Genomic DNA, 14,798 nt, shown 5'->3' on the forward strand with positions numbered 1-14,798 from the left:
GGGTTTCATTGTAGTTTTGAGAAATTTGTTTTACTCCTTTACCCCTCTCCCCCAGTATACCTAATATTGTAATTTCTTATAGGGACATTTTTCTGCTGTACTTCAAAAAGAAGAAAAGGCCTTATCAATTCATGGTAAAGAGGAGGCAATAGAAGTACCTATTATCAGTGCTTCAACTCAAATAATGCTCAAAGGACTTTTTATGGTGCTTGACTATCTTTTTAGGGAAAATAACAGGTAAATGAAGCTATCTGATCTGTATGTGTTCTCTTAAAAACATTAAGCCTTCTTGGATGTTAGCATGTTTGATACATTCTTATTTTGTATGAGTACATAGGCTAATCATAAACAAGTGGTATAAATATTGCTCTTATTGGCACAGATTCAGATTAATTGAAATTAGTCTATTAATGGAGATTAGTATTTAAATCAATAAATACACTAATTCAGCATTAAATTTATAGTTCTCTAGGACTATAAGTATTAAAGTTAAGCATTTAAGTTTTCTCATAATTATAGTTTACATGTGTTTCTTCCATTATTAGAAAGTCTAGTTTCCTTCTTATTATATAAAGCCTTTATTTAATGAATTGTGGAAAATGGAAAGAAACTTCCTCCATACTACACCTTATTAAATTATAGTGCCTGTTTCCAGGTTTGTTTTTTTTAATTGTGGCAATGTGTATACAACAAAATTTATCATCTTAACCATTTCTTTAGTTAGAGAGAGAAACAGAGAGAGGGATGGACATGCAGGAAGGGAAGAGAGATGAGAAGCATCAATTCTTTGTTGCAGCACCTTAGTTGTTCATTGATTGCTTTCTTATATATGCCTTGACCGGGGGTCTGGGGAACACTACAGCAGAGTGAATGACCCCTTGTTCAAGCCAGCGATCTTTGGTCTCAAGCCAGAGACCATGAGATCATGTCTATGATCCCATGCTTAAGTCAGCAACCCTGCGCTCAAGCCAGATGAGCCTGTGCTCAAGCTGGTGGCCTCGGGGTTTCAAACGTGAGTCCTATGTCTCCTAGTCCACTGCATCACCTCCTGGTCAGGCCAACCTAACCTGTTAAAAAAATTTTTTTTCCTGAGGTGAGAAGTAGGGAGGCAGAGAGACAGACTCCCGCATGTGCCCGACTGGGATCCACCCGGTATGCCCATTAGGGGGCGATGCTCTGTCCATCTGGGGCATTTCTCCGTTGCAACCAGAGCCATTCTGGTGCCTGAGGTGGAGGCCATGGAGCCATCCTCTGTGCCCAGGCCAACTTTTGCTCCAATGGAGCCTTGGCTGCGGGAGGGAAAGAGAGAGAGAGAAAAGAGAGGAGGAAGGGTGGAGAAGCAGATGGGCACTTCTTCTGTGTGCCCAGGCCAGGAATTGAACCTGGGACTTCCACACACTGGACCGATGCTCTAGCATTGGCCAGGGCCCATCTTAACCATTTTTAAATGTATATTTCAGTAACATTAAGTAGATTCACATTTTTATGCATCTATCACCACTAACTTTCCAGAACTTTTTCTTTGTCCTAAACAGGAACTCTATACCCATGAAACAAATATACTGCTCCCAAAAATTAAGGGATATTTTATAGCTTCATATTCATTTTGAAATATCTCCTAATTCTACTCAAAAAAAGTAGGGGGTATTTTATAGCTTTATATTCATTTTGAAATATCCCCTAATTTTTATGAGCAGTATATATCCCATTTTCTTCTCATCATGGACTCTGGTAACCTCTATTCTACTTTCATCTCTGTGAGCTTGCCCTTTCTTGGTATCATATAACTGGAACCATATATATAAGGTCTACCGGAAAGTTATGTCCGTTTTTGGAATAAAACAAAATACATATTTTTCTTACTGTCAATAAACTTTATTAAATAATATAATTGCCATTATTATTAATGATTTCTTGCCAGCGTGAGGGTAATTTGTATGTCCCATTTTTGAAAAATGTTTTATCTTTTGATGCGAAAAATTGAACCAGTGCTTGTTTGATATCTTATTCATTTTTGAATTTTTTGCCCTTCAGAAAATTTTGTGAGAACAAAAACAAGTGATAGTCGGAGGGTGCTAAGTCCGGGGAATATGGTGGATGCAACAGACATGCTTCTGTAGCGTTTCTTCCTTTTTGAAATTTATAAAAATTACAGTGGCATAAATGAACTTTATCAGTAGCCATGGGTACACTTTCGCTTCACACATAAGACTAGCGTGAATCAACTTTGTTTTAGTTAATTTGCTACTTCAGTATGTATACATTAAGTGATAAAAATAGAGAGGCACACATGCGCCAAATAAACGTGCTTACATGTCGAAATTTGTGATAGAAACAGAACTTTCTGGTAGACTTTATATTTGTCCTTTTCTGTCTGGCTTATTTCACTTCTCAAGGTTCATCCATATGTTATTATCTTTATGGCTGAATAATACTCTATTGTATGTGTATACTACATTTTATTCATTCCTATGTTGTACATTTGGATTGTACATTTTGCCTGTGGTGAATAATGCTGCAGGAACATTTATGTACAAAGTACCATATTGAGTCTATGCTTTCAGTTCTTCTGGATACATACCTAGCAGTGGATTTGTAGGATCATTTCTTAATTCTGTATCTGAATTTCTGAGGAACCAATATACTGTTTTTCACAGCAGCTGCACATTCTGGATTCTCATAGTTATGCACAAGTCTTCCAGTTTTTCCACATCCATGCCAACACTTGTTTTCTTTTCTTTTTTAATAATAGCTATCTTGGTATAGTGGTATCTTTTATGGTTTTGGCTTATAGTCTCCTAATGGCTACAGATGTTAAGCATCTTATTATGTACTTATTGTCCATTTGTATGTCTTTATTGTAGAAATATGTATTCAAATCCTTTGCTCATTTTTGAATTGGGATTTCTCGTTGAGTTGAAGTTATTTATATATTCTGCATGTTAATCCTGTATCAAATACATGCTTTACAGATATTTTCTCCCATTCTGTGGATTGTCTTTTCACTCTTGATAATTTCCTTTGATATACAAAAAATTTAAAATTTTGATGAAGTCCAATTTATTATTTTTTCTTTGCTACTTAATCTTTTGGAATATCTCAGAAATGTAGTTAAACCTAACATCATGAAGATTTGCCCCTATGTTTTCTTCTAAGGGTTTTATAGTTTTTAGTTCTCAAAATTTTTATAAAATTTTCATCTCTCTAAGGGTGAAATTAACCATCAATATTCTGAGGACATGGTAGAGAATAACACATTTTATTCTGTTTAAGCTTAGGTGTTTATAGCCTTTTATTGAAAGAAATTGTAAAATGATGCAGTTATTTAGGTTATGTGGTTCATTGCCTTTGTTGAAAGTAGATGAAGGCTGAGACCCAGATTTTTTTCCTATTTATTTATTTATTTATTTATTTTTCCCAAGTAAGAGTAGGGGAGATAGACTTCTGCATGTGCCCCACTTGGGATTCCCCCAGCAACCGCCTTCTGGGGTGGATGGCCCATCTGGAGCCATGTTCACAACAAAGCTATTTTCAACAACTAAGGCAGAGGCTCCACAGAGCCATCCTCAGGGACTGGGGCTGCTGCACTGAACCCGTCGAGCCATGGCTGCAGGAGGGATAAAGAGAGAGGGGAGAGAAGGGGGAAGGGTGGAGAAGCAGATGGTCCCTTCTCCTGTATGCCCTGACCGGGAGATGAACCCTGGACATTCACATGCCAGACCGACGCTCTACTACTCAGCCAGCCAGCCAGGACAAGACCCAGATTTAAATAGAACTTAAAATTTTTATAATTTTTCTCCTAAACTTTTTAAACTTTCAGTAAAAATTGTCTTTCTCCTCACATAATAAAAATGTATGAACCACATTTTAGTTTCTTTAACAATAACCCAGTTATCTGTTTTGTAACTAATGATGTAATAGAGTGCAAAGAGCTCTGGACTAGGAGTTGGAAGCCTTGGATTTTAATTCTGGCTCTGCCATGATCTTTGTAGTGTTTGAACATGAGGAGAAGTGGTAAAGGCTGAATGGTTAGATAATATCTAATGTCTGTAAGAGGGTGTTGCTTCTAAGACTTAAGGGGTTATTTTCTACACTGCTCACAAAAATTAGAGGATATTTTATCGCTTCATATTCACTTTGAAATATCCCCTAATTTTTGTGAGCAGTATATTCGAAGTACTGAACTTAATTAGTGATGGGTGTTTTGTGGGGCACATGTTATCTTTGAGAGGGAAGATACCAGGACTCTCAATTTAATTGTAATAGAATCAGTTTTTATGTTTATGTAGCTGGGACATTATATGTTTTATAAAGTTTTGCCATTTAATTACCATTTTACTTTTATTTAGGTTTGCAGATGATTATAAAATTGCTATTCAACAGACTTATTCTTGGATAAATCAAACTGATACTTCAGATAAAAATGGGCTCTTTGTTCTACCAAAAAATAAGAAACGTTCACGACAGAAAACTGCTGTTCATGTGCTAAACTTTTGGTGCTTAAATCCAGCTGTGGTAAGCTGATTGTTACATATGAAAATTCTGTCTTCCAACTCAGTACAAAAAATTAAAACAATGTGTTTGACTCTTTTAAAGATGATTTTTTTATATCTAATGTTGTTTCCTTTTAGGCCTTTTCAGATATTAATGGCAAAGTGTGGACAATTGTTTTGACATCTGGGACATTATCACCAATGAAATCCTTTTCATCAGAACTTGGTGTTACATTTACTATTCAACTGGAAGCTAATCATGTCATTAATAACTCACAGGTTAGGTGTTTTTTTCTTTTTCCTTTTTTTTTGAAGGCTTTCAGTCCTTTTACCTCAGTATAATTCTACATAAACAAATTGGAAGGTACCTAGGTACTAGCAAACAGATCCTGATAGGAATTCAACATCTCAGTTTTAGAATAAAAGAAAATCTGTCAGCTACTTGACAGTGTCAACAAAAAAGAAATACTAGCCCTGGCCGGTTGGCCCAGTGGTAGAGCATCGGCCTGGCATGCAGGAGTCCTGGGTTCGATTCCCGGCCAGGGCACACAGGAGAAGCGCCCATCTGCTTCTCCACCCCTCCCCCTATCCTTCCTCTCTGTCTCTCTCTTCCCCTCCTGCAGCCAAGGCTCCATTGGAGCAAACTTGGCCCGGGCGCTGAGGATGGCTCTGTGGCCTCTGCCTCAGGCGCTAGAATGGCTCTGGTTGCAACAGAGTGACGCCCCCAGATGGGCAGAGCATCGCCCCCTGGTGAGCATGCCGGGTGGATCCCGGTCGGGCGCATGCGGGAGTCTGTCTGACTGCCTCCCTGTTTCCAACTTCAGAAAAATACAAAAAAAAAAAAAAAAAGAAGAAGAAGAAGAAATACTAATAAATGCATCCTTCAACTCACTGAGTAAATATATACACTTTAGATCAGGGGTCTCAAACTTGCGGCCCGCCGAACAATTTTTTGTGGTGCGCAGACTAATCCATGGGCTTACTTAATTTTATCCAAAACATTTTGAACTTTGTGGATTAGTCTGCGGGCTGCACAAAATTGTTCAGCGTGCCGCGAGTTTGAGACCCCTGATTTAGATGTATATTTATTGTAATTTCCTCATTTAAATAAATTTTATTGTGTTTTAATGAAAAATAAAAACAAAATTCTACTTCTTTACCATAGTTCCTATTTAATTATTTGTTTATGTGTTTCTCTTTTCCATTAGACTATGGTATATCCTTCTTTTTATGTCCATATTCTTCTACTGTACCTAGATTAATATTTGGCATTAGTTAGTGAGTGTTTAGCACCTGAGTACCTAAAATGAATTAGAAGTACTCTTATGAGTCCTGTGAGTTATGGTTTTGATTTCATAACAATGCCATTTAAATGTTATGTTAATTTTTCCTAGGAATGTTTCAACTATTGTTTTTTAGTCTACTGTTTCTTTTTATGAAGTAATTTAAAGTGGCTAGCTACATGTTTAACACCACCTCTGTGCCTACACTATTTTAATTCTGTTTTGAAGATGTAGAAGTGTATTTGTGGGGACATTTTTGTTTCTCACAGTTACTTGGGAGATACTGCTGGCAGTTAGTAGTCAAGTGCCTGAATGATAAGCTCTCATATAAGAATTGTGACTTCCAAAATACCAGCGTGCTCCTGTTTCACAAACATTGCTATAAACAATAGCGAAAGAAAAATATGTTTCACATTTTAAAATTGCTTTAAGGCTTGAATAAATATAGGAAATTATTAATAAATTCAATGTGTACGAACATATAATAACATAACCTCTGGTGTTCTCAGCCTAGTGCATAAAAGTTCATTTAACCTGTAATGTCACTGAATTATTATAATAATAACAACGCTAGTTCAGCTGAATTCTGTTACAGTAATATTTTCCCCTAACTTTTTAAACTTTTTTAAAATTTTTAATTGGATAAAATACACATAATGTAAAATTTATCATTGTAACCATTTTTAAGCGTACAGTTCAGTCTTGTTAAGTATATTCCCATAACCTGACCAAATGGTGGTTCAGTGGATAGAGCGTCAGACTATGAGTGTGAGCTCATCTGGTTTGAGCAAGGCTCACCAGTGGGAACCCAAGGTCACTCACTGGCTTGAGCAAGGGGTCACTCAGTCTGCTGTAGCCCCTCCCCCCGCCCCTCCCCCCGCTTCTGCTGGTCAAGGCACATATGAGAAAGCAATCAATGAACAACTAAGGTGCTGCAATGAAGAATTGATGCTTCTCATCTCTCTCCCTTCCTATCTGTTCCTATCCCTCTCTCTGTCTCTCTTTCTCGCAAAAAAAAGTATATTCACATAGTTGTACAACTAAACTCTAGAACTTTTTCATCTTGCAAAACAAATTCTCCTCCCATTAAACAATTCTCTGTTCCCATTTCCTCTCAGCCCCTGATAACTACCAATCTGTAGTATGTTTTTATGAATTTATTCTCTAGATAACCCATATAAGTAGAATCATAATGTATTTTCCTTTTTGAGATTAGCTTATTTTACTTAGCCTGATGTCTTTTTCCAGGTTTATTTATATTGTGGCAAAATCAGAATTTACTTATTTTTTAAGGATGAATAATTAATATTTCATTGTATATATACACTGCTCACAAAAATTAGAGGATATTTCAAAATGAATATGAAGCAATAAAAAAGAATCAATTTTTAAATTAAACAAGAATATCAGAAAAGCAAACAATTCAAAGAAAGTTGTGCAATTATGCAAATGAGATGCAAACTCAGTTATCGTGATTGAGTAGCAAGCATGTCAAACTGGACGAGAGTGCCACAGACTGACTGCTCAGTATGGTGTATGGTCACCCAAGACTGCCAAAACACACTGACAGCGATGGGGCATGGACAGGATCAGACTGTCCCGCAGTTCTTGTGGGATCCTCTGCCACTCTTGCTCCAGGGCAACGTGCAGCTCAAGAAGTGTTGTGGGAGGCATTGGACGGTTTGCCGGACGTCTTCCCAGTGCATCCCAAGCAAGTCCAATGGGATTCAGGTCTGGAGAATGTGAAGGCCAGTCCATGTGTTCGATCCCTGCCTCCTAAAGCATGTTGTTGACGAGATGCACATGGTGTGCCTTGCATTATCATCCATGAAAAGAAAGTTGTTTCCAACTGCTCCCGCACAGGATGCCACTATAGGGTGCAGGACCTCATCTCGATATCTGACAGCAATCAGCAATCTGTTTCTGATGACGTGGAGATCGGTACGACCACCAATGCTGATGCCAGCCCTCACCATGATTCTACCACCACTGAAGGACTCCCTTTCTTGCATGAAGTGTGGATTCTCCCGTGTTCCTCGTTCATGCCAGATCAGGAGACGATGATTTTCAGACTGAACTGTGACTCACTGAAGAAGAGGACAGTTGACCACTCATCACGGGTCCAATGATGATGCTCATCAGTCCACCTTCTACAGGTTCTATGGTATTCAGCAGATAACGGAATGCATACCATTGTTCTCCAGGCATGCATATCTGTCGTCTAGTGGCAGCAAGAAACTGTCCCCACAGCTCTGTTCCATTGCTGCGCCTGTTCCTTCTTGCCAATAAGGTCAAGTAGCGGCCATCACTTGCTGTTGTGGCAGATGGGTAACCCTGCCCTCGTCTTCTTCATACGTGCCAGTCTTTTTTTTTTTTTTTTTTTGTATTTCTCCAAAGCTGGAAACGGGGAGAGACAGTCAGACAGACTCCCGCATGCGCCCGACCGGGATCCACCCAGCACGCCCACCAGGGGCGATGCTCTGCCCACCAGGGGGCGATGCTCTGCCTCTCCAGGGCATCGCTGTGTTGCTACCAGAGCCACTCTAGCACCTGGGGCAGAGGCCACAGAGCCATCCCCAGCGCCCGGGCCATCTTTGCTCCAATGGAGCCTCGGCTGTGGGAGAGGAAGAGAGAGACAGAGAGGAAGGAGAGGGGGAGGGGTGGAGAAGCAAGTGGGCGCTTCTCCTGTGTGCCCCAGCCGGGAATCGAACCTGGGACCCCTGCACGCCAGACCGATGCTCTACCACTGAGCCAACCGGCCAGGGCCTTGTGCCAGTCTCTTGAAAGCTATTCCACAGTCTACTAATCACGCTTTGGGATGTTCCAAGTGCTGTTGCCACTGTCCTCTGTGTTTGACCAGCTTCAAGATGTCCTATGGCTCTCCAGGCTTCGCATTTGGGCAGATCGTGTTGCAGGGGCATTGCAAGGGCTGGGAAATTGCAGGAGTGCACTTTGAAGATCAGGAAACGTGCAGATGCTCCAGTACTTTCAGCCTTGTGTATAGTGCATTTTCACCAATGAAATAAAAGTTGATTTTGCATCTCATTTGCATAATCAGACAACTCTTTGACTTGTTTGCTTTTCTGATGTTCTTGTTTTATTAAAAACAAATGCTTCTTTTTTTTATCGCTTCTTATTCATTTTGAAATATCCCCTAATTTTTGTGAGCACATTTTTGTACCACATTTTGTTTGTTCATTCTTTTGTTGATTCCCCAAGATTTTTTTTTTTTTTGTATTTTTTTTGTTTTTGTTTTTTGTATTTTTCTGAAGCTGGAAACGGGGAGAGACAGACTCCCGCATGCGCCCAACCGGGGTCCACCCGGCACACCCACCAGGGGGCGACGCTCTGCCCCTCCGGGGCCTCGCTCTGTCGCAACCAGAGCCACTCTAGCGCCCGGGGCAGAGGCCAAAGAGCCATCCCCAGCGCCAGGGCCACTCTGCTCCAATGGAGCCTTGGCTGCAGGAGGGGAAGAGAGAGACAGAGAGGAAGGAGAGGGGGAGGGGTAGAGAAGCAGATGGGCGCTTCTCCTGTGTGCCCTGGCCGGGAATCGAACCCGGGACTTCTGCACGCCAGACCAACGCTCTACCACTGAGCCAACCGGCCAGAGCTTCCCCAAGATTTTTATTTTAAAAATTATAAACTTTAGAAATTTATGTAGTGAACATTTTACACTCTTCACTTAGACATATCGTTAACATTTTGCATATGTATATATAAGAGAAGAATATTGCAAAATGTTTAAAATTACATATGTGTGTGCAATATATACATACTATGTATGTAATACTTATATGGCACACTTTTGGATAAACTATTAAGTTATTTGTAATCATCATGGCACTTTGCCCTTAGTTTAGCATGTCTCTTCTGAGAACAAGCATGCAATCCTTAATAACCACAATGCCATGATCATACCCAAGATAATATTGATACAGTAGAGTCAATATTTATATTTCTCCGGTTACTTTCAAAATGCCTTTTAGCCTGTTTATTTTTCTTAGTCTTAATCCAGGATCCAAACAGGTATTATATATTGCATTTGGTTTTCATGTCTCTTTAGTCTTTAAAATAATTTTATTTTGCCCTTTGTTTTTGTCTTTCTGAAATTTTATAAAGAATTTAAGTCACCAGTTTTCTTGAGGAATGGCTTATAAACTTTATTTATCAAGGTTCCTCATGAGAAGATTCAGGTTAAACAGTTTGGTAACAATACTATACAGGTGGTATTGTTACATTTCATTGCATTGTACCAGGAAGCATAATATGTTTTTCATATTACTAGTTGATCATTTAAGTAGTAGTTGGTTAATATGGTGTCTGTCAGATGTCATCTTGCAAAATGTACTTTAATCTCACACGTTATTTCAAAATATAGTACTACTACATTTTTTCAATGATCTGAAGTGTTTGTATTGTCTGTAGGTTGCTAATAAAGTTTTTTCTCTTAATCAAATTAACTGTATTAGGGCTAGATCTATATGAATTAGAGGAATTGCATGAAACTAAAATTCGGTGAGTTTTTTTTTATGACTAGATCTTTGAGCATTAGTGAATTTGTGAAAGAGTAGTTTCTGTCATTATTAAGTCTTAGAAACTTGCATAGTGAATCGTGCTAGCCCTCATCTCTAATAGTTTGGAGCTATTTCTGTTTTATCCATTTCATTTGCTAATAACATCATCCAACAAAATTTTGTTACATGCTTAATCATGCAAAGTATTTAGGGAATAGATAAGTGAAACCCTTTTTGCTTTCACCCTGGGAGAATTCAATGATCTGCCTAAAAGTAAAAGTGCTATAAATTAAAATCTACATATAATTACATAAAGGTAATAGAAAAAATATTAAAAATAAATGTCTTCTAAACTTGTTGCTTGATCTTTTGACATGTATGTAATTAACACTCCCAACTAAATGCTAATTTGCCTACTTAGTTTAGGCATAACTCTAATACTGATATATTTATACTCTAGGTTTGGGTTGGCACCATTGGGTCAGGCCCCAAAGGTCGGAATCTCTGTGCTACCTTCCAGCACATAGAAACATTTGAGTTCCAAGACGAAGTGGGAGCACTTTTGTTATCTGTGTGCCAGACTGTGAGCCAAGGAATTTTGTGTTTCTTGCCATCTTATAAGGTAGGGAAATATTTATTGTTTCTTTTGCCTTTAAAAATTCATGTGGAATTACCATGATAAGCTTCCTAGGGTCAGAAACAACAGGGGAATTATAGTTTTCTAAACATCATATATTGTTTTACTTATTGATTAAAGCGCTGCCTGTTCTATGACTGTTTTACTTGACAGTCTAAAAGTCTAAAAAAGGTTTCAAACAATGTTAGTTATATAAGAAGACTCTGTGTGGGGTTTTTATTCTTAGGGGCAGCTTGATATTTTCATAGTTAAAAGGAAAAGGAGCATTCTTTTTTACTTTAATAAATTACACTTTTGAAAGTTTCAGTAATCTGAATCTAAAGTCAGATTTCTTTGTTGCCTGTTTACGTCATGTATCTGCTAAAAGTGATTTTTCTCTTGTTTTTAGACTCTCATTTTTTATATTTTCTTGAGTTAAACTGAGTTATTTATTATATTTTAGTCCTAATATTCAAAGAGTTAAGACCGCATATAATTTCTAAAGGTAAATTTTAATGTAGAAGTGGCATTTCCTTTTCTTCCCCCCCCCCCCCATGAAGTTTTATAAGTAAGGACAATAGTGTAAGTAATATATGTATATGAATGGCAATATTGATACTTTTGGCTTTTCTACCATCTTTCCATTACACTATATACATACATCTGTGGTCTGAATGTGTCCCCCCAAATTTTATATATTGAAATCCTAACCTCTAAAGATGATGGTATTAAGCAATGGGGCCTTTGGGAGGTGTTTAAGTCCTGAGAATAGAATCCTCATGAATAAGATTAGTGCCGTTATGAAAGAGGTTCCAGAGAGATCCTGTGCCCATTCTACAAAGTGAGAACACAGCAAGAAGTTGCCAGGTATGAACCAGGAAAAGGGCTCTCACCAAATGTGACTGCAATGGTGCTTTGATCTTAGACTTTCCAGCATCCAGAACTGTAAGCAATAAATTTCTGTTGTTCATAAGCTCTCCAGTCAGAAATATTTTGTTTTAGCAACCTAAATGGGATTGAGAGACATACTTTGTTACCTAGAGATGCAGCAAATTAGCCCTCCTATAGATAACTGATGGAATTGCTTTTAGAAGAAATTTAATCAGGTTGTTTTTTACAAGAGTTTCTAAAAATAAACCAGACATGAACATCTTAAAAATTCTTAATAGAAAGCAATATTTATTTCAGAGTGTAAATATCTACACTAAATAGTTATGTTAAGGAAAACCAATAATGAAGCCTGGAACTAAAGTTAAGAAAATCCAAACATTTTTTAGTACCTTTTTATATTTTCCATCAGTTGTAAAAAGTGAACCAGGAAATGCCCAGTTGAGTATATGACCAGTTTCATTTTTTGCTAGGCTTCAAGGATATGGTAAGAATGATTCTTTTTCTACATGCTAGGAATCAGCTTGGTGAGTTTTTCTTTTTGGTATATAGAGAGGAGAACCAAATCTAATGTAAAGTTATTAAATGAACAATAATATAGCTGTCAGTGAAACAGTTACAGTGGAAAAAAAAATAGCCTATTGAACGGCACACCATACCTTCTGGTACCAGTGTTCTCAAATGATATAATTTTAATTAGCCAGTTTTAAGTTTAAAATATATTCTAATTATTGATATTTTGATGTGAAATACTGTCACTTGATAGAAGGAAAGTACTCTGCATATAAATTGAATGTCACCTCCTAATTTAATATTTTGGAATACATATAACTTAATTTTATGGTTACTGTAATTGATTATTAGGTGACTATAGAGACTGACACTTAAATATACTTTTTTATTTTTTTATTTTTTTTTATTTTTTATTTTTATTTATTTATTTATTTATTTTTCACAGAGACAGAGAATGAGTCAGAGAGAGATAGGGACAGACAGACAGGAATGGAGAGACATGAGAAGCATCAATCATTAGTTTTTCATTGCGCATTGCAACACCTTAGTTGTTCATTGATTGCTCTCTCATATGTGCCTTGACCGTGGGCCTTCAGCAGACCGAGTAACCCCTTGCTGGAGCCAGTGACCTTGGGTTCAAGCTGGTGGGCTTTTCCTCAAACCAGATGAGCCTGCACTCAAGCTGGCGACCTCGGGGTCTCAAACCTGGGTCCTCTGCATCCCAGTCCGATACTCTATCCACTGCGCCACTGCCTGGTCAGGCTATACTTTTTTATTTTATAGATTTATTTATTATTTATTTTTTACAGAGACAGAGGGTGAGTCAGAGAGAGGGATAGACAGGGACAGACAGGAACGGAGAGAGATGAGAAGCATCAATCATTAGTTTTTCATTGTGTGTTGCAACACCTTAGTTGTTCATTGATTGCTTTCTCATATGTGCCTTGACCGTGGGCCTTCAGCAGACCGAGTAACAACCCCTTGCTGGAGCCAGCAACCTTGGGTCCAAGCTGGTGGGCTTTTTGCTCAAACCAGATGAGCCTGCACTCAAGTTGGCGATCTCGGGGTCTCAAACCTGGGTCCTCTGCATCCCAGTTCGATGCTTTATCCACTGCACCACTGCCTGGTCGGGCTAGATTTTTAAATATACTACATGGATAGTAACTATAATACATACCTATAAAAATTTCCCCAGGTTTTTACTTAATTGAACTCATTATTGTAATTTCTTTTTTGAAACTTTAAAAATTATTTGTTATCAAATTAATTCTTATACATAATTATATAATAATAAATTATTATAATGAAAAACAATAGTCCTCTGCCCCATTCCTCACTTTCTAGTTCCACAGCTCAGAGGATTCTCAAATCTTTAATCTATTCCTCTGATTATTTATTTTTATTATGTTGAAATATGCATAACATAAAATTTATCATTTTAACCATTTTTAAGTGTATAATCCAGTAGCATTAAGTATATTTGCAGTTTATGCAACCGTAACTACTATCCATTGCTAAAACATTTTTATCAATTTAAAAAGGAACTCTGAAACCATGAAATAGTAGCTCTTCAGACACCCTACCCACAGTTCCTTGGTAACCTCTGTTCTGCTCTATCTATAAGAATTTGTGGAATCACATATGTGTATGATGTAAGTGCAGTCGTACAGTATTTATACTTTTTTGTCTGGCTTATTTCTCTTAATATGATATTCTTAAGGTTCAACTATGTTGTAGCACATATTAGAATTTCATTCCTTTTGTGGCTGGAAATATTTGTATGTGTGTGTGTGTGTTTGTATGCATACAAATTTTGCTTATCCAGTCATTTGTTGACCATCACTTTGGTTGTTTCTACCTTTTGGCTATTGTGAATATGTTGCTGTGAACATTGTATTCAAATATCCTCTTGAGCCCCTGCTTTCAGTTCTTTTAGATATATACTGTACCTAGAATCAAATGGTAGTTGTGTATAACTTTTTGAGGAACTTAAACACTGTTTCCAAAGTGAGTGTTTAATTTTAAATTTCTACCTTCAATGCACAAAGATTTTCATTTCCCCACATCCTTGCCAACATTTGTTATTTTCTGTTTTTCAGGTAATAGTTCTAATGTGATATGGAATTAAGAATAGGTAGAACATTTAGTTACATGAAGCAGGCAAACTTATTAAAGGAGATGGTATTTCAAGGAGTGTTAAAGAAAGATGGGTAGATGTGGAAGTGAGAGGAAGAGCATTCTAGACTATAATGAGGCGGTATCATTAGCAAAGTAGAAAATATTTTTATAATCATGGCATTCAGCTTAGTTTGTGTGAAAGAGTCTAATGAAATGACTGGACAGGAGGTTTAAGATTTTCAAAAAAGAAACATGGTATAGAAGTCTAAAAGTTTTAATACCACACATTTTGAAGGTAAAATGTTTTCCCTGTGTCGAAATAATTAGGTGTTTCTCTCCAAACTTTACTCTTTCACTGAGAAAAATGAAACTA

General features: G+C 37.5%; 1 protein-coding gene across 1 annotated transcript in view; it reads left to right on the plus strand.

Moving 5' to 3' along the window:
- BRIP1 (BRCA1 interacting helicase 1) overlaps window positions 1–14,798 on the plus strand; it is a 152,613-nt gene that overhangs the window by 80,472 nt on the left and 57,343 nt on the right. Inside the window, exons 11-14 of the mRNA XM_066255327.1 lie at window positions 83–237; window positions 4,350–4,515; window positions 4,632–4,772; window positions 10,751–10,912. Of these exons, the coding sequence (XP_066111424.1) occupies window positions 83–237; window positions 4,350–4,515; window positions 4,632–4,772; window positions 10,751–10,912 (624 nt within the window). The remainder of the gene's footprint in view (window positions 1–82; window positions 238–4,349; window positions 4,516–4,631; window positions 4,773–10,750; window positions 10,913–14,798) is intronic.

Source organism: Saccopteryx bilineata, chromosome 2, assembly GCF_036850765.1.
Source record: "Saccopteryx bilineata isolate mSacBil1 chromosome 2, mSacBil1_pri_phased_curated, whole genome shotgun sequence".
NCBI lineage: Eukaryota > Metazoa > Chordata > Mammalia > Chiroptera > Emballonuridae > Saccopteryx > Saccopteryx bilineata.